The sequence below is a fragment of the Strongylocentrotus purpuratus genome, unplaced genomic scaffold (assembly GCF_000002235.5).
Source record: "Strongylocentrotus purpuratus isolate Spur 01 unplaced genomic scaffold, Spur_5.0 spur5_scaffold_16, whole genome shotgun sequence".
In the NCBI taxonomy this organism is placed as follows: Eukaryota; Metazoa; Echinodermata; class Echinoidea; order Camarodonta; family Strongylocentrotidae; genus Strongylocentrotus; species Strongylocentrotus purpuratus.
This window is the reverse complement of record NW_022145601.1, coordinates 20339253-20360112: the sequence shown is the minus strand read 5'-3', so window position 1 is coordinate 20360112 and position 20860 is coordinate 20339253. Positions and strand designations below refer to the sequence as shown.

Below are 20860 nucleotides of genomic sequence, written 5' to 3'. Positions count from 1 at the left end.
TATATTATATATATTACATGAACAAAAAATATTTCATCATCATTATATCCTCTGATCATGTGATTACTGTGCTCTAGTCAACCTTATTAACCGTTATTGGCCACATGGGTTTTATTTTAAATACTTTATCAGGGAGATGACTTTCTTCTAGCTTTTGATTTAATAATTCATTTCTTTTTTTAACTCGTATAAGATCAATAAACCAAAGAATAACATTTTGCTGTACAATTTGAACAAGGGATTTTCAGAGATGATTTGTGTGTGTTTGCGTGCGTACGTGTGTGTGTGTGAGAGAGAGAGAGAGAGAGAGAAAGAGAGAGAGAGAGAGGGAGAGAGATTTGAATTAAAAAAGGTGAGTTAGATAGCGGGTCACATAAAGTGACAAGAAAGAGAGAAAAATTGTTGATCCGGCCATTCCCGAGTCACTCCTGATCCCGATTGGCATTGGTGTGTCACTTTCCTTTATTGTGGTGTTGTTCCCCAACCGATTCATATACCAAATATCCTTACTCGGCAGAATGTCGGTACATAAATTAAATTTGGCGCTGTCGAAAATGGATCTTTCTAACCTGTGACTTTAATGGTACGATCCAGTAAATTGAAACAGTAAAATGGCTGTTGTTTTAAAATTACTCATTAAATAAAACCCGAAACTTCAGTGGTATCAAACAAAATAATTGTATATCTTACTAATAATCAAAAAAGATGTAAATACATTGTGAATGTGTCGCATTTTACCATAAAAGACGCCGATTTAGCGATGATGACGTCATCAGAACCTGTTTATTATTTTGCGCGTGCATCCGGGACGCGACTTTGCGTTTTACACCCTGGCCTGGACCTTTTCCCAATAAATTTCAAGGAACCGACTGGGAAAAGTCTATCCATGACAAGATATTGCGCGCGCACGTAGCTCTTCTGCAATGCTCAACGTACGTCCTATATGTCCAGTGTCGCGGTACGCGGTACGCGAATTTTTTTTCCGTACTCGAGAGGGCAAATACCCCATGTGCGCATGCGCGTGGACTTGTGATTTCTCTGCTACTTCCCATACGAAATGTATGTATTCGCATCTACTGTGCACGATTCGCGTTCTACGAGTAAACGATGGCATAGTAGTCTTCAAACACAGACTCTGATTTGCCAGTTTGACAAAACAATTACGCATATATCGTGCGTAGCAATAGTACTAGTATTCAAGTCTGAGTAGTTGTATGATTCAGACATTTTAGTGCTTACAGAAATGCATCCCAAATTGAATAGCATGGTATAGTAGTCTGCAAGCACAGACGCTAATCGGACAGTTTGACAACATAGTGTCTTGAGTAGTGCTTTATATTCAAATATGTGTAGTTTTATGATTCAGACCCTACTGGTGCGTGTATTGGAAAGGCATCTCAACTTGCAGAGTGGCATAGTAGTCTGCAAGCACAGACGCTAATCTGACAGTTTGACAAAATAGTGTTATTCAAGTCTGAGTAGTTTATGACACTACTAGTATGTTGTCAAACTGTCAGATTAGCGTCTGTGCTTGCAGACTACTATACCATTCTATACAAGTTGGCGACTTGAATAAAGTACTTCTCAGCACACTACTAGTATGTTGTCAAACTGTCAGATTAGCGTCTGTGCTTGCAGACTACTATACCATTCTATACAAGTTGCAATGTATTTCCATATGCACTACTGGGTCTGAATCATACAACTACACAGACTTGAATAAGCACATCGCGACACATACGCATATTGATTTGTCAAACTGGCAAATCAGAGTCTGTGTTTGAAGACTACTATGCCATCGTTTACTCGTAGAACGCGAATCGTGCACAGTACATGCGAATACATGTACATTTCGTATGGGAAGTAGCAGAGAAATCATAAGTCCACGCGCATGCGCACATGGGATTTTTGCTCTCTCGAGTACGGAAAAAAAATTCGCACGCGGTACATGTACTTTGTATCGAGACGTACGAGTGAGAGAAAAACAACGAATTACAACAGAAGGAAATAGAGAAAAACAATAAATAATTAAAGAACAGAGAGGAAACAAAGAATGTCATAAGCAGAGAGAGAAAACAAAAACTAACTTGAAAGAAAGAGAGAAATTAGAGAAGGAATTAATCAAAGTAAGGAAAGAGAGAAACCAAATAATATTATGGTTTTTGTGGTTTAATTCCGCCGCCTTCAGGGTTTCAATTTTTGACGTGTAGCCTACTTTCAAACCATTTGCTGATTCGGACCCCCCCCCCCCCCCCCTAACACACGTGTACACATATCGACACATACACAGACTACACTCGACATAATATGTGTAATGGTAATGTAATACATAAACTGTGATTTAAATATTGCACTCGTACCATTTTCTATTATTGTGGGATCACGTACGTCTTTCATTTTTTAAATTCATGTCATTTGTTTCTAAGACCTAATTTCTCTAATTCTCTTGACCCCTCTCCCTTCATATTTGTTTTCTAAGACCTCCCCCCCCCCCTCATCTCTCTTCATATTTGTTTTCTAAGACCCATTTCTCCCCCGCCCCCCCCCCCCCATCTCTATTCATATTTGTTTTCTAAGACCTCTCTCTCTCGACCCACTCTCTCTCTCGTATGTATTTCTCAGACCCCTCTTTCTTTCTCTCTCATTAACCCCCTCTTCATATTTGTTTCTAAGGCCTCTCTCTCTCTCTTCATATTTGTTTCTAAGACCCCCCCCCCCCTCTCTTTCTCATTTCTTGATATTTGTTTCTAAGACCTCTCTCTCTCTAGCTCTCAATTCATGATATTTGTTTCTAAGACCCCCTCTCTTTCTCACTTCTTGAATTCATATTTGTTTCTAAGACCTCTGTCTCTCTCTCCCTTTCTCTCTTTCTCATTTTAAATTCATGATATTTGTTTATAAGACCTCTCTTTCTCTCTTTTTCCATTCATCACTTTGTCTAGTGTAATGTACAGACACATAACATATAAAGGAAATTATACACCAGTTTTACATGAATTCATTTGCACTTTATTTACTGCTTTACATTCATATACTTTTTTTTTTTCGTGAAGGTAATCTAATCCTTCAATGTCAGAGAAGTAATACAAAAGATACAGGAGTATGTGTATGCATAAATAGTTATATAAAGAAGAAATATGTAGTAAAAGTGAAAGCAAACAATAGTAGAAATTTGAACAGATAATTTGACAGTGTGTTAAGATTTAGATGCAAGAAATGACTATAAGAAATTTTTATTTGAAAATACATGCACATGTAGATAAAAAGAGATCTGAACATAGGCGGATTCATGGGCGCAGAGGCGTGCACCGCACTTTACTTTGGAGATAACGAACTGACACTGTGCAGCGACTCACTTAGTCTTACTCTTAGTTTTGCTAACTATGGATGCCTAACAGTTACAGTTAATCGTACTCATATAACTACAATTCAAAACTGGATTTACAGTATTCATACCCGCAAAGGCGTCTGCATTGCCACTCCGTCATCATCCTCGATGAATTCCATCGTGCAGCAAGCTTCTTAACTTGTTGTTCTGAACTTGAAATCCTATATCTTCTCCCTTAATCTTCAGTATTGCAGCTGCGTACGGTGTGTATAAATGCTGCATCGACGTACGTCTGTGCATGTACGATTCGATTTGGAACTGGCGCGCCCGATCGAGGAGCGTAGACTAGACTCATTCAAGCAGTTTCATTGCTATTTACCGGGAAAATGTCCAGGCCAGGGTGTAAAACGCAAAGTCGCATCCGGGACTTCAGACGCTGAAGTTCATTGGTCAAGCGTTTACGTTTCCTTTATTCCAAAAAAAATGTACAATCAATCAAAACAAGTTTAATATCAGAAGATTGCTCCGATTGTCTCATTTTCGCTTGCTGGATCACTGCAGCAGAAACATATAGCTCGTTCGATGTCAGTACCAAACTAGCCAATCAGCTGTCAATGACGTCATATTGAGTGCGGCGGCAAATATATTTTGTGAAATTATCGAGAAATGGACTATTTCTAATTGCAAACTAGTTTTATTTTTGGATGGAAACGCAGACATTGTTATCTTGACATCCACTGAAGTCATCAGAATAGGGTAAGTTACTTCTCAGATGATTCAAGAGGTCTATGTTGTTGATAAATTTTCATTTTTTTTAGAATGTTGCACTGTGTTGCAGGGTACAGGGTGTATATGCCATTGGGTGTGATGTGTTCGCGCGCTATAAGTACAGGCCACCGCGCCGTCGGGTGTATTCTCGTACTGATGTAGGTGCAAAGCTAGAATGGCTACCTCGCCCACTATTTCCCTCTCTTATTATGCCTTTCTGAACATTCCTTTCCTTCTCAATCCAATAACTTTCACCTGCCTAAGTTATTCAAACCATACCGCCTCGCCACTTCCATTACGTAATCATTAAAAGGATCCGCCTATACAACATTTTCCTGCTATACGTTAATTGTACCGCAGGAAAATACAAATCTCCCTGGTACAGTCCAAACGATAAATATGTGCCAACGAAGCAGGCGACAACCGGCGTAGCAGACGACACTTGATAGTAATTTTGTATGTGAGATTGCTTTGCTAAGTGGAATTTATGTTCGTTATCGAACGCATACCTTCGCGAACAGCTGCATTATGTAATCTTTTGTTATATGCATTCTCGTTATTCGAGATTCGAGCTTACACGCTCATTCTCGGTTATGCAGTCAGAGCTCTGTTACCCTCCCATCCCAAAATAACTTCCCTTTTAAAACTATTACATATATCATATTAAAGAAGCAAATGCATAGCATTTATTTACACCGATCATTATTTGTGTCATGATCATGATCGTCAAAAGTTGTCGCCCTTTTATGCGACCACGCTATTTTTTGTCGGTTTTGCTGTTTGGTTTCTTTTTTATATCTTCCATTTGGCAGAAGAATGGAGCAAGCTGTCCTCGCCACTCCAGGATCCATCATTACAAGCCTTGGCACTATATGATCTTCCTTCACTCCTGATGACTGCCAAGGCATCTTCAACCACCAAGCAATACCTTCATTCTTGGAAAAGATGGGAGGATTGGGCCACGTCTAAAAAAGGCGTGTCGGTTTTCCCGGTGCAATCCTTCCATTTATCTCTGTACATATCACATTTGGCTACAACCGGCATGAAGTCGCTTGCCGACTCTGCGACAGCAGCTATAAAGTGGGTCCACAACTTAGCAGGTCTGCATTCTCCTACCGATAACCCAATGGTCAAGCTCGCCCTGCAAGGTTTCAAACGCGCCACATCTTCACCGACACTAAGAAAGCATCCGATCACCCCGGATATTCTGATGAAGATCTACGAGAAATACGGGCATGACCATGCTTCTCTAGCAGATCTACGGGTTTTGTTTGCGTGCTTCATTTCTTATGCTGGTTTCTTGAGATTTGATGATCTGAAAAATATTTCCAATAACGACCTCACATTCACATCTGATCGTCTCGTCATTCATCTCGCGAGCTCAAAAACAGACCAATTTAGACAGGGGTCTGATGTCGTTATCGCTAGATCATTCAAGCAATCATGTCCAGTTCGTGTAGCTGAGAGATATCTTGCAGCCCTCCGAGATCCTCCGGGCTCGCTTCTACCTGTCCTTCGTAGACTATGCTCATCTACCAAAGGTTTAACTCCTACCGTTCACCCTCTCAGTTATACCCGTACCCGTGAAATAGTGCTAGACGCCATCAAGCCGTTTGTAACTGACATCTCAGCTTACGGTCTCCACAGCATGAGGTCAGGAGGGGCAACTGCAGCCTTAAACGCCAATGTCTCACCTTTTCTGATTTCGAGGCACGGACGATGGAAGTCGACAAAGGCCAGGAACGCTTATTTACAACCCGACGCCAAGTCTGACCTCATACCTTCACAGAGCCTCGGAATTTGAATCACTATCGTTCGTATTTGACTATCTAGCTCGTATATTCGTAGTATACTGCCAACAATTTCGCTATTTTACACGTATGTTTACATGACACCTACAAAACTCTTATCCAAAAATAATTGTAGGTGCACGGTTTTTTCATAAACAAGGAACAGGGAGTGCGCCCTCGTTCAGTTCCCTTGGTCGCAACCACGTTTCCTCCAAAAAATAACAAATACATTGGGGGTTGTTCGTGGCCTCCGTAAACTAGTGTCCAACACTAGCTAGGCACTGGACGCCTTGTTTTCCATTTTCGCTAGGTTTATCCTTAAAACTAAATAAATAAATAAATAAATATAGATAAATCGCACGATTAGCTTCCACCTAACAAAATTGATGTATATATTTCGTGCGCATGTAATGCTTTCCGTAGGCGCCTAAATACAGCCTACCTGGTTCTACATATTTAAACGTGTCTCATGTTTACTGTCTATATTACACGTCGTGTTATTATCCATCAAATTGAAAGAAGAATTTGTAAAAAGAAGAAGTGTAAACAAAAATAAAGAAGAGTCAAGAGCCAGTACTGCTCCGTACCAATCTGTTCACCAATATCCTGTTTCATACTTGTCATTTATTTTGTATTAAGGTAGATATAGAATATAAATTAACTTTCTGACGGAACGTAAGTGGAGGAAGAAAATATAAATTACTTTGTCAATAAATATCGACTAAAATTTATTTTACATATCTTTAAACCGTCATTGATATTTAATAATTCATGAGTGAGTAAAAGAAACATACCAAACTATATAATGATATGAAATACTTGGTGGCAATTAGGGAAGTTTGACTCGATGACCCTCTGTTAATAACCGAATAGTCCATGGTGTGTCATGAATATCCATGTTTTTGCTTACCTCGGAAAAATGGTTGCTTTTACTAAATGAAAAAATGACGGTGGTGGGTTGGATGAAATGGACATAATGAACCAAGCAGAAGTGATCTATGATAATTCGTGCTTCTTATCCTTCGTGTGCTTGACCTATAATATTAAAATCGCTTGGCAAACTGAGTCCAAAGTTCGACTTGTTTCACATGTGTGTATATATAGGCAATGACGAGCTTGCAACCTATTTTGATCAAATTACGGTGGGCGAACTTTCAAAAGTCAATGGGACATGAGGGTTCCAATGAAAGAGCTAGTGATAACGTACGTTGGGGTGGATGTGCTTTTCGTTTAAACAAAAAAATTTTTTTAAAAGATTTTTGTTGTACAATTCCATAGGCTAACATGTATGGCTGCTGACTCTGGCGATAGGGGGCGTTGTGAAATGAGACTAAACGGAGCGATATGATTAGCATATTCATATATATATATATATATATATTCCGACAAATATACAGAGAAATTGCATATTATTTTTTCATATCATACTTTTTTAAACGTTATCCAAGCGACTCCCATGCACCCCAATGCGGAAAAGAAACGCACTTTTGAGAAAACTTCACTTTTTCATGCAAAAATGCTTATTTGTTTTATGCACGCAAGTCATATATTGAGCGGATGGTACAACGTTTCCATACGGAGAGAGCGAGGGAGGGGGGGGGGGGGGAACGGCGAGGGAGACAGAACATTTTGTCAAAGAAAGAGAAACATAAGCCCACAGAACATATTTATTATAATTATTCATTAGTTGGAATTTAGGCCAACTTTATGGAAAATAAAATTTAATTAATAAAAATATTTGATGTATAGTATCCCGTCCATCTTTTTCCCTCTTAGGAATGAAGGCCGGTAAACGTACGTTCACACGCACCTGTCTAAATTAAGCCCCCACCACACCAAACTAGTTCTTACTACGTTCTGGAACCATCCTAGAAAATCGTAAAACGGGTTGTGTTCGAGTTAGAATGTGCAAATTATGTCTATATTAGGGACTTTTAGATTGAGTGGACGAGAACACGACGAACGCCGACTGATCATGCGCGTCAACGTATAACTGCCCATGTTGACTATAATTAGAAATCTTTAGATTGCACTCGACGATATACATGCATGCAGGAAGTAACACTATGAACATCACAGACAAAGAAAGAGGACAAAATATACAGTTCCTCATTCTACCCTCAACAAAAGAACATCCCTTCATTGCTATTATGTAAAAATGTGTAGAACAGGTGAATATGCATGTGACACCTGTTCTACACATTTTTACATAATAGCAGGGAAGGGATGTTCCTTTGTCTATCTCAGGAACTGTATATTTTATGCGCACGCGGCATACTAGTACCTTGAGCATGTAAAGTCGCTATATAATACCAATGTGTATGTATGTATGTACTAGATTTAGGAAAATCAAGGTTGACGCATTCTCGATCGCCGACTGAGACGACGTAACGCATGCGCAGTGCCTTAAAATGACGTCACACGTTGCAGTCAAAGCTGTCGACGTGCAAATCTAAAAGTCCCTAATAGGCGATCCTAGTTCGTTCATAAACAGTCCTCAATACATCCATGTCGTCTGTACCCCGTTCACAGTCAATTCATATCAAGTTCATAGTAAATTGGCCATTTCCAAGCAGTCGATTCGACAACTAATGGTCGTTATTCAGTTTCCCATTAAAAGCCATTTTCAAGACCTTAAATAAATTATAATGTCGATTTGAGGGAAGTTTTAAGGGGTAAAATTTTCCCAAAACAAATAGTCTACATTACGACTTTTCCTGAATAGTACCATAATCTCATATTACCTCCTGCGTCAATCAAAATAATGTTTAACCTGAAAAAAATTTACATGCAAAAAATGTGCATTACAAAGAATTATATACCTCATGTATAGTTGTTTGCATTGCGATTGTACAGAGCACGAAAAAGGTATAGACAAGTACTATCTACCTAAGATAGTACTTATTGTAAAGTAATTTTTTGCTGCTACCCCACTTGCCCACCCTTGCCCATTGAATACGCATAGCAAAGTAGGTTACGCGAAATGTCAAAGTATGAGCGCGCATCGACTGTATTACAATCATGTATGCATGTTGCGCTTTGTAAAATCTATCTGAAGCTAAACTGTCTGCAGAATCAGTTCTTATTATTATGTAAAACTCACTTTAAATAGACCTTATTGCCGATGTGGGATATAAAACATATTAACCTCCTTTACTCGGGCAATGGATACAAACTATCATCGCCTCGGTGATGATAGTTTGCACCAATACCCTCGTAGTCGATTAATATTTGCGTACTATCCTACCTTTAATAAAACTATTGTTAAAGATAATTTGATTTTCATTATGTGTGTCTTTGACAATATATTCCTTCTCTTTAATTCCAGATATTCAAAAAGTCCAAGTAAATATTCAGTGCCTTGATATTGATTATTTTGGAGTTATAATTCTAAAGAAAAATTAATCTTCCTCCCATACCGTTCTGAATATTCGAAAAATTGTTTCCATTTCGTGTCATATGATTGCCACAAAGAAGTCTTTTCATCCACACTGCACGCTGTGCATAAATCATGTATATGAAATTAAACAGTTTTCAATCCCCCAGTAATCGTAGTTCAAATAAAGAATCTTTCTTTTTATCTTATGGTCATTCCATATAAATTTAAAGCATATTTTCTCAACTTCCTTGAAAACCCTTGTTGGTGGGCCTACTGACATTATAGAACAAATATATATATATATATATATATATATATATATATATATGTATATATATATATATATATATATATATTTTAAATGCATATGGTATTTTTGTTTCAAATTATATTTTATTTCCTTCCTCATAAATTCAGATGAGAAGAAATTTACATGTTATTAACAAGATATTATCACAATAAGTAATATAAAACAAGATCTTTGATACAAGACACTTCACGAATTACTTTCAATCAATGAACAACATAGAAAAAATCTGAGAATCTACATAATTCTACATTTTTTTCTTGCATAATAGTTTATAATCAAAATAACATAGAGGAAGGTTTGAAGTTACATAGTCCCACCTTATCACACACTCTCACACCAACAAACTCATGACACCCCCCCCCCCCCCACTCTCTCTAGCCCACCCATACCACACCCCCTTTCAAACACTAACACACATACTGTATGCAACCTGTTCCGAACATTTCCTTCCTCATAGAATTCACATTACAAAAGAATTATTACAGTAAGTAAAACAAACCAAGATCTAGCTTCGATACAAAACACTTCATGAATTACATCAATCAATGGACAATGAACATACTTAGAAAAATCTCAGATTATACATGTTTATTACATTTTTTCTTTAACATGTCAGTTCATAATCAAAATAACCATAGAGGAAGGTATGAATTTTACATAGTCCCACCCAATTACACACTCACACACCCTCAACTCGCACCACACAAACTCATGACATCATGGCCCCCACCCCCCCCCCCTCTAGCCCACCCACCTCACACCCCACCCCCCCCCCCTTCACACTTACACACACACACACACTGCATGCAACCTGTTCCGGTTTGTCCACCTGTACAAGAGAGAGAAATAACATTTTAAAAAACACATCCATAAAGCAAAAATGCATTGATTTGTTTCCATTTCTGTAAGTGCATCCCCAGTTTTCCCTTTTTGAAGGCCATTTTGTATTCCTCGTCTCTGTAAGGCCTAAAAATAAAATTTATTGTATTGCCCTGTGCGACCGATCCAAAAATCTGAAAATCTAAGGTCGGCATTTTTTTTTTAACCGTTTTTTAGTTTTCATTAATGAATAAAAAAATATGTATTTTGTTTGTTGGGATAAATGGGATATAAATGCATAAAATCAAATCATTCCCAAAAAGTTCTCACTCGTCTTCTGCCCTAGTTTCAAAATCCTACTAGCGTAAATTACATCTCGATCAACACAACACTGCAAACCATGGATTATTATGAGGTGAAAAAGATATGAATGGAATGATGACGCATTACAAACTGAGAAATATCAGCTAAAAGAGGGCGGGGGGGAAAAGAAAAAAAACAACATTCAAAACTGAAAAATATCGGCCCAAAGATAGGGCGACAAAAAAAAGTTTTAAAAAAAAAATCCCATGTAATGCCACCCAAAGGGCAATACAACATGTTTTTATTTAAGGCCTAATCTTTCAGCATAATAGATGGCAGAGTTCCTTGTTTTCTAGAAATAAAAATGATACACTTTACGGTATTTTCTTTTAAAGCTTTTTTGCCTTTATTCAGATTTTCATAATACAAAATGATGAATAGGAACACAATTGTTCTTACAGTATAAACATACATGTAGTAAACATTGTCTCATACATTATAAACACATACATATTTTAAAAATATTTTCCATAAGTATCCAAACTAATATAGGCCTAGTACACATTCAATCGAGTGTACAAAATTGTGCTACAATTCCAAGGAAAAAGTGACGGTAATATACTTCACAACATTATACGGTAAGCTAAATAGGCTTTGCGCCCTCTGTCGCTACAATATTAGTAGTTCACATTATCAAAATGGCGGCCTACAGGCTGAAAAATCGCATCGTGACCAGTCTTGTAAATATTTCAAACTCCCTACGGGGCATTGAATTGCGCATACCACTAAATAACCAGCAATCCAAAACTATTTCTCAGGACGTTAAGTGTTCACTATTGGGTTCATCAGCATGGTGAGTAAAATTGATAACTTTAATTCATGAACAACATTTCAGTCCCACTCTATTACTTTCAAGTAAGTAGTTTGCGCGTGCAGTGTAAGTTGTTTTGAAGTTGAAGAAATTCTCAGGTTCAGTTTTCAGTTTCATTTATTTCTCCTCAAGAAATCAACAGATACAAAATACATATATAAAAGCAATTTGGGGGAGGGGGGCTGTAGTGCTGTAACTCTGGCGCAATATTCTGGTTCGGCAGAGTTTGGCAAGTTTTATTTTACCCAAACTTGGACTTGGTTAGGTTCACACATATCTTCAATTACTATCCTGGCTGTGTATTAAAAGCTGCGCTATTGATTATCAACATTTCATTTCAAAATCGGTACTTTAGTTTAGTGACGATTGATGACACTTCACATTAGCAGTAAAATACAATTTTTTCAACTTTCCGATGTTAGGAAGAATAATTTAAAAATTCAAACTGACTGTGGGTCTACTGTCAAACTTTTCAATCAGCCGCATCGGCATGATTGTGTGCATTTGTGTGTTGTGAGTGTATTGACTATTCATGTATTCAAATGACGTAGTGCAGTGCTAGAGGTCAATACGCATTAGCTTTGACTCTCTCTATGCTTAGCTGGAGTGGTTAGGTTCGCTAATAGCAGGCAGCGATATAGCGAGGGTGGTTGGCACTGGGCACCAAAGCATTTAGGTTTTGTGTCAGAATAACTTGAGATGTCTTTCAACTAATTTCTTTTCAGCCATCAGCTCTTGTCCACTCAGAAGAGATGCCCGCAGCATCCTTGGGTAGCTGCCCCGCCCCCTCTTGCTTCATCCTTCCATTCAACCAAGACAACCAGAGGACTTGAGGAGTTTTTTGATGACCCAAAGAACTGGGGACAACCTAATGTCAAGTCTGGTAAGTTGGATTGAATGCACTTACACAGTATGTTAGGTTATTGTAGACAGTTCTGTAGGTCTTGGTATCTGACCTAGAAGTCTTAGTTTCGATCTTGGTCACTCTAGGGCTCGGTCTCTAACCTCAAGGTCTTGAGAAAACTGCTTGAGACCCGACTTAAAAAACTGCTAATACACTCAAAAAGTCATGTGAGATCAGGTGTCAGTTGCATTATGTATACTGCTGTAAGTTCTGTTACTGCATATTAATCTCAAAACGTACAATCCTAGACGATAACTTAAACTCGATGGCCCAAATTCACAAAGGAGGTTTAACTTAACCCATGGTTTAAACTCTCATTTACATAACCCATGGTTTAAGAATTAGCGAAAAATAAGCGTACCTTGCCTTGCACGCGTCTAATATTGGACCACTGACGGTGTCACGCTTATTTTGCGCTCATTCTAGACCATGGGTTATGTAAATGAAGGTTTAAACCATGGGTTAAATTAAAACATCTCTTGTGAATTTGGGCCAATAAGGTTTCGGTCTCTAGAGAACTTGATCTTGGAAGGGAACATTGTTACTATTATTTGTGACAAGTTCACAAGTACTTCAACTGCGCCTCGTAATATATTTAAGTCCTTCCCTGAATGGCTTGGGTTTCCGAACGTACCTTACAGTTACTGAATGCTGAAATAAGACGCTATCTGATGTGGCTTGCTGCCTTCGGTGTTGGCAAAAAAGCAAAATCTTGGCCCTAAAAGTAGGGCGCTTCTTATACACAGGTGCGTCTTTTACACAGAGATTTACGGTACTCTTCTTTTCACAGGATAAACAGTTGGACATTTTGAATAAATCAGTCGACTAAGTCTCATTATTGTATGGGTTTGAACTGAGAGTAATATTAATAGGCTTTTATGAATTTTATTGTTGTAAAGTGTTACCTTTCAATGTTGTGGCAGGTTCCTTTTTTATTTGACCTACTGCTGGTCAGTATCGAGATCGGGCCCTGTTTTATAAAGCTTCTTATCAATAACAAGTTACAATTAAACTTTTATAAGCTACTGAAATAGTGGCATGTGATTTGCTGAGAGGAGATTTGTCATAGAATTTACCATTTGTTATTGGTAACAAATTTCATGAAACACGGCCCAGGAGGGTGTTTCACAAAGCCTTTTTTCAATGACAAATGACAAAAATCAGTGGCAAATCTGCTGATAACCAGGCACGTAGCCAGAGTTTGATGTTTGGGGGGCACATACATGTAATCGATCGAGGTTAAAAAAAAGGGGTCTAAAAAAGTTCAACCGATCCTGGAAATTTGGGGGGGGAATGTGCCCCCTAGTGGCTAAGTGCCTGCTGATAACCAATCTAAGCCAGGATATCAGTAGCGTATTAATACAAAAACTGTCATTTTGTCACAAATGACAAGTTTTGTGAAACGCCCCTCTGGTCAGGATTGAGATCAGACAATGAATTGTGGTATAATATCGTGCATTGCAGGTAGAGCATGGAGCAAAGATGAGTTGAGACTGAAGGACTATGTGACGCTACACAAGCTATGGTATGTCCTCCTGAAAGAGAAGAACTTGCTGTTGACCATGCAAGCTGAGGCAGACAGGCAGGACAAATTTCTTCCCAATCCTGAAAGAATCGAAAAGGTATGCATGGAAGACTTGGGGTGCATGATAATGACAAACATAGTTTAACCCGCTGACTACCGGTACTGAATTCTCGAATCCGCATAGGCTATTTACAGAGTCCAAAGTTCTGGTTCCTGTAGACAGTGGGTTAATAATGGGAGGTATATACAATATTAAGGAAATCTGTAAAGCTTCAAAACATTTATAGAGAGTTGATATGAACAGATGTAGTTAATATTGATAATAGCATTGCAAGTACATCGCAAGAAATCATCAGAAGTATTGGAATACCTTCAAGATGACTAACCCTCTGGACTATCACACAACCACCCCTCTCTGATTACAAGCTTCTTATAGTATTACCCATTTACGCTCAGACAACTGAATGTACCTATCTATTTAAAGCCTATCTGCACTAGTTTGGCCAGGAGGGATTAAACCTCCCTGCATGGTCACTGACAGGTGGTTATCTCATCAAATCAGCTCTCAATTAACATAAGAAAAAGGGATCATGGGGGACCAACGAGTACCGCTTAGGCATTGTTTGCTATAAAGAGGGCTCAAGTGGTCCGCCTGCTTTAATGAATAAGGTGTGGGGGGGGGATTTTCTAAATTAGGGAGTCCCTGAAGCTTTCTTGGGGTGAAGGTCTAAGGGGATAGCTTTCCTTAAAACCTCCTATTGAGTTGCGTTCATGTTGTTGTGGTGGCATTAGGTGGCAGTCTCCATGGAGAACCTCAAGGATGTTCTGAAGGAAAGACAGGAAGCCTTGACGGAACTCAAGACGGGTCACAAAGAGGAGCACCCAGGGGAATGGCAGTACACCCCCTTCGGCTACAAGAGATACGTCAAGCCAAGGGAATACAAGGTGCCAAAGTACATGAACAAACTGGTAAGTTTTCGCAACCAACAAGGATAAAGTTCTATTTTGTGTAGTTTGGTACATCAACTTTCATTTCAGAAACTGGAAAGATTCATATATACTACTGTAAAACCAAAAGATTTAGCTTTAGTGTGCATGATATGTTGTGAGTTTCATGCCACAAAACATTTAAATCACAATTGACACAACACATAATATTTAGAATTTGTCAAAGTTTCTGGTCTTAATTAATACAGTACATGCATATTGACAGATCAATCATTTTCCGCACAGCTTGTGCCCACTCTTTGCATTATGATACATCCCAATGCAAATGAATTTCATAGGGAAATAAGTGATATGATATTAAAATTGGCAAGACATTGACTGATGAAGGAAAACAAATTCATAAATCAAAAAAATTAAAGAAATTGTCCTTTTCTGTAGATAGTAATGAGGATTTGTTTAAATTGGTACCAAACTGATCTTTAGAGTCTTTAGCAGTTAATACAAAATTGCTCAGTTGTTTCACTGGCTCATCATGAGTTCAATATTAGCAGAAATCTGTCATTAGATCTTAAGTGGTATTTACATGTAATTAGACAGGCTACTATTGAATACAATCCAATAATGAATTAGTTAGAGGTGGTGTGATCTAGTGATTACGTTGTAGGACTGACAATAACAGGCTTGGCTGCTCGAGTCCCGTCGTGGCTCTAATGTCCTTTGGGAAGACAGTAATCTACATTTGCCACTCTCCACCCAGTCATTAAATGGGTACCGACAGGAAGGAATTCCTTGAATGCCGTGAGCACTGATAAGGTAGCCTAGCAGAGCCAGGGTAAAATTTCAGAGCCTTGAGCACCTTACGTGGTGGATATGTGTACTATATAAATATCTAGTTTCATCCCACCGCTACCACCATATAATGTGGGGTTGTTTAGCTGTATGATTAGTTCTCAAATGAAGACACATAGAGAAACATCAGAGTTAGGTTTCAATCCAGCATGCCTCGTTATGTTGGGTATAGAAGAACCCACACACCACAGTGTACATTAACTGTGTGTATGTGTTTATAGCATGTATCATTGAGTCAATGTATAAGATCACATATTACAGTATCATTTGTAAGCGAATTGACAACCTCGATCCGTCTTACTTTTCTCACATCTCTATCTGCAGTGGGCTACTAAGCGGAAGTGGTACGATCCGTTCTTCGGACGTTACCTGTCCCAACACTACGAGCAGGAGCTGAAACGTGGCGGAAGGGAGAGGAGGAGAAAGAGGAGTCACCTCCTGAAACTGAAACAGCGATTCCCCGATTCTGAAGTCTGGGAGAACAAGTGAACATTCTTAAATGCCGGAACGATGTATGGACTACTGTCATGGACCTCAGGACAAATTAGCCCCATGCTTTTGACAGGAGTTGTTACCCCATGAAACCCTCTGCCTCCTCTGGTGCGGGTTTACAATGAGACATATCGAGGGGTCAGTGACACAAAGGCGTTCTCCATTTTATCCATTTTTAGAAAAAGTGGTTTATGTGTCACTGACCACTTGGGCCTTAAGGAGTGAAGTATGTTTCATTAGCCACTGACTTCAATGGGGTGTTGGGTGGAGTTAAGTCTTTGTGTTTCCTGGAAAGCCCACATTTATCTGAACATTTTGATATCAAATATTCATTTTGGCAAAATATGGAGTTATGACTTTGTGTCACTGAACCCTCGATATACTTATTTGATGTATGCCTTGAGTTAAACCCATTGACTACTGGAATCTCTCATTCCCATAGACTTAACCCTATTTTGTCTGGGCTCTTTGAGAGCAAGTTTCGACGAGGAGGGGGCAGGGGTCAAATTACCCCCCTATCATTTGGCTGCAGAAGAGGAACAAGCAACCAAAGTTTTAAACTCTCATGTACATGTATTTTGAATCATCAAAAACAAGTCTCAACGTCAAGTGAATATCCCTCATTATTAAAAAAAAGGAACTTGGGATAATTTTGTAGAAAAGTATCAATGTAAATTCCTTCAAAGAATAATTTAAAGAGAGGGTGTAATGTCCAAGAATATCACAGTATTCATATTAGATTGATTGATGTGTACGACATTTGTCATTGTACAGAAATTGCAATAATAAAAGTGAACATTTGTGTATGTTAAAATTCTAGCTGTTCCTGTCTCTTTTTCATTTTCCTTTGTATATAGTGTACAGAGTGGTGAAGTGTGACGTCAATGTATTTTTAGAATTTCTCAATTTTATCTTCATTTTCCGAAAGAGCATCAAAAATAATGTCTGAATGCCGAAAACCAATTGAATATATTAAGTATTGGCTGAGATATGACCATCTGAATAAATACATTTCCTATGGGAACTCAAGTGTTATATGCTCTGGCTCATAACATTAGGAACCAGAGTGCCCTTTTTTCTCAGACCATGTAAAGAGAGAAACAAATATTGAAATCATCCCTGATAATGCAATCACTATTGCTTTATAGATGGAGATTATATATGTCAATTCCATCATAAAATTTGAACAATATTAAACCTCTGTTCAAATATTTACATAATGAAAACGCCAGTAGAGTTGGTTTCTATTCCAAATCAAATTTATTTGATGAATATATTATCTTCCAGCTCCCAAAAGCCATAATAGTTACACAATATCATTGAAAATACAGTACAATACCAAAAAATAATACAATAACAGGACGAATACACCAGTGTGGATAAAGTGAGATCAAGAGAGAGAGGGAGTGAGAGATGGAGAGAAGAAGTAAGAGGGAGGGAGGAAGAGAGAAAGAACATAGATGGAGACAGGACAGGAACATAGAGAGATTCAGAGACAGACATAGAGAGGGGAAAGACTCTGTGCATTAGAATTTGAGCGTCAAGAAAAACAAAGGAACAAGGAAATTCAGGGAAAATTAAACATACTATAAAAATGTGCTGTATTCTTATATCAAACTCATAGATTATTATAGCACTTGCACAATTTAATTAATGGCAATTTCAACAAGCACAGACTCTGCATACACTTTGTTGAATTTAAATTTTCTAAGCATAATACCAATTGGTGAATTACCTTTCAAATAAAAAGCGTATATTGTAACGTGTGTAAAAAACAGTTTAAATGCCCAGTACTCGGTAGTTCAAGTTATGGATGATGGGACTACAATATGAAACAAATGGGGGAAAATCACTATCAGCAGGTTTTGTACCATCATTTCTCTTTCATTTCTCTAATTTCCAAATAATTTCAAATTTGCCTACCTTCATTACTTAATAGGACTCATAAGAATTAGAGAAAATCGTAACCTGCGTATGATCTAGGCAATGGAAAAAAAAATATTTGCACACAAGAAATATATGGCACCATATACTTGTACCTGTGCTAGAAACACAAGAGGACGTAATACATATAAAGTACAACTGCATCAATACAGTTTTTTAAAATGTATAACTCCGCTTAAATTAAGCTTTTAGAAAGTTCACAAGTCACATGTAAATGCCTGATATGTTGCATACTTGTATTCATGCAATTACTTACAATGTATATTTAAATGGATAAAACTGAAATATTTAAACAAACAAAAAAATAATAATGTAAAGACATATATGTAGTACATGTACCTTCTAAAATCCCATTTCTTCCACACATACTCTTCTTTGGCAAATTTAAAGAATTTCTTAAACTTTTCACTTCCTTTCCATGATTCGACAAACCGGCTTAAAAAGCTTATTACTTCTAACACAAATAATGGAAGCCCGGCTTTGTGCATCTTACAGTCAAGTTTTTATATTCATTTGTAACATCAAGCCATTATCAATTTTTTTTTTTAAGTATTCCATGCATGCACATGTTGAGATCCAACAAAATGAGAAGCAGGAATTTGGAGTGAAATTATGAGAAAGTAATTTTTCCTCAGAAAATTTGGGTGAAGAAAATATTGTCTCTTTAATTACAAACAAAATCAAAAACAAAAAAGCTGGAGATATATCACATCAAGGCAGCATCAGCATGCAAATGCAAGGAGGGAAAATTAAGCACCTCTGCATACATTAATGAACTCTAAACAATATAGTACGGTATTATGTACACTAAAAACATATAATGCAATATCTATAATCTTAGTTTCACTGAAAGATATATATTTTTTGAGAAACTTGGCAGAATTAATTGACTCAACAAAGAGATATTGGTGAATGATTACATAATCAAAAGCAAAAAACTAACACTAAAATTAAAATAATTGCACCGTAGGCATCTTCCCTTCTGGAAGACGGCCAAAAACTACAATTAAAGTTTGGCAAGATCAAGGAATTATAGAATTATTCATCCATAATCATGTCCTTTTCCTCTACATATGTATATCAAGATATAGTCAGCTGACGGATAAAGCCTTGTGACTTTTAGTTTCTGGGGATTTTCTCTCTTCCCCACGCTCTTCTAGCTCAGAATCAATTTGATGTTTACCGTGAATACAAATATGTTATCCAAGCCTACTAACTTATTCATGACAGTTCATGAGATACAACTCATATTTGAAAGAAACCATATCTAAATGAACCCATATCTGAATCTAATTTGATTGATTAATCTTTTTTTCCCCAATGATTTTTTTTATCACCTTTTTTTTCAGGGAAGGGGGGGGGGGGGGAGTTGATTATTCCTGATTATAATTACAGAGAAGTATGCATACAATTGTAAATATTTTTATTCAAACGTCTAAATGAAATTTCAATTCAGGGCTTCAAAATAAAGTGCATTGCTTAAAATCTGCATAGACTGCATGATATAAAAGACAGTTTCTTCTAATGATGATGAATTCTATGCACATACATGAAACCTTTATACACATGATGCATGTACAATACTGTTCATTTCATAAATCGTTTGATTTTAGCCCCTGAATGATGAGTACAGAATACTTGAATATCAAACATCCTCAAAAAATTCATGACAAGTAAAGAGAGTAAGGAAATGCGCTTGAGGTTAAATGATGATGTACATTTGAATACAATTTTTTCATTTTATTAAAGCAGTAGTCAGGGATGCAAGTTAGAATTGATCAGAGGGCCTGAAAATCACCTAGAATGAGCTATTTTGTACACAAAAAAGCCGAAACTATGGTCTGAAAAAAAAAAACTCACTAGGGCCTGAATTAAGGCTATTGCCTGAAAACTGGCATCCCTGAGCAGTAGAATTCTGAACAGCATCTCGGCAAACATTGGACTTATTTCTCTACTATAAAAACGGTAGTTGTTTTCGAGGTCAACACTGTATGGTAATTAAATAATACCTGAATGCATTTTGTGAACCTTTCATTTACAATGTATCTGTCTGTTCAGAGCCAGCAGGATATTTATGCAATGTTTTGAATGGTATATATATAGCCAATTTAATTAAATTATGGTCTGTTTTCGTCCAAACTTTCAGATTATCTTTACTTGTCTATTTAGCATTGCAGTCACTCCCTTAGCACCAGTTCCTGTCATCTGAACAATGTTACCAAGTCCCTTTAAAGGATCTTTGCATGTATGTGCAGGTTTAACTGTTGTTGATTATGGCCACCAGCTAAGTCCAGGAACTCTTGTCCTTACACAGTCGGCGTGGATGCATTCATAGCGATGACAGCACCTCCGCCAATCATGGATCCTCTCCTTGAGGGTTGTCTTTTGTTCTGAAAAATAATAAATAATAATAATACACAACATTTATTAGGCGCTTAATACTGGTGTTTTTAAGCGCGAAAAGATAATGTAAATTGGACATTCAAAGACTTTGAGAGTATACAAATGTATGTCAAATGAAGTCAACTGAATTGTGTTATACATGAAGGTGAGCAACCAAAAAGAAAAAAAATGAAGAAATTGACCAAAAAATATATTCCTCAAGACTCAAACAAAATTTAAAGGATATT

At 37.5% G+C, this 20860-nt stretch overlaps 2 protein-coding genes across 2 annotated transcripts; both read left to right on the top strand.

Annotated features, from left to right (window-relative positions):
• Nucleotides 1-5138: 5138 nt before the first annotated feature.
• On the top strand, nt 5139-5900 carry LOC115924702. Its single transcript, XM_030987455.1, has one exon. The coding sequence runs from the start codon at nt 5139-5141 to the stop codon at nt 5898-5900; it is 762 nt and encodes a 253-aa protein (XP_030843315.1).
• Nucleotides 5901-11367: 5467 nt separating this feature from the next.
• LOC588415 (39S ribosomal protein L47, mitochondrial) lies at nt 11368-17105 on the top strand. The gene is made up of 5 exons (XM_788101.5): nt 11368-11550; nt 12294-12451; nt 13937-14094; nt 14790-14966; nt 16119-17105. Exons 1-5 carry the CDS (start codon nt 11396-11398, stop codon nt 16281-16283), a joined length of 813 nt encoding a protein of 270 aa, XP_793194.1. The 5' UTR covers nt 11368-11395; the 3' UTR covers nt 16284-17105.
• Nucleotides 17106-20860: the final 3755 nt, after the last annotated feature.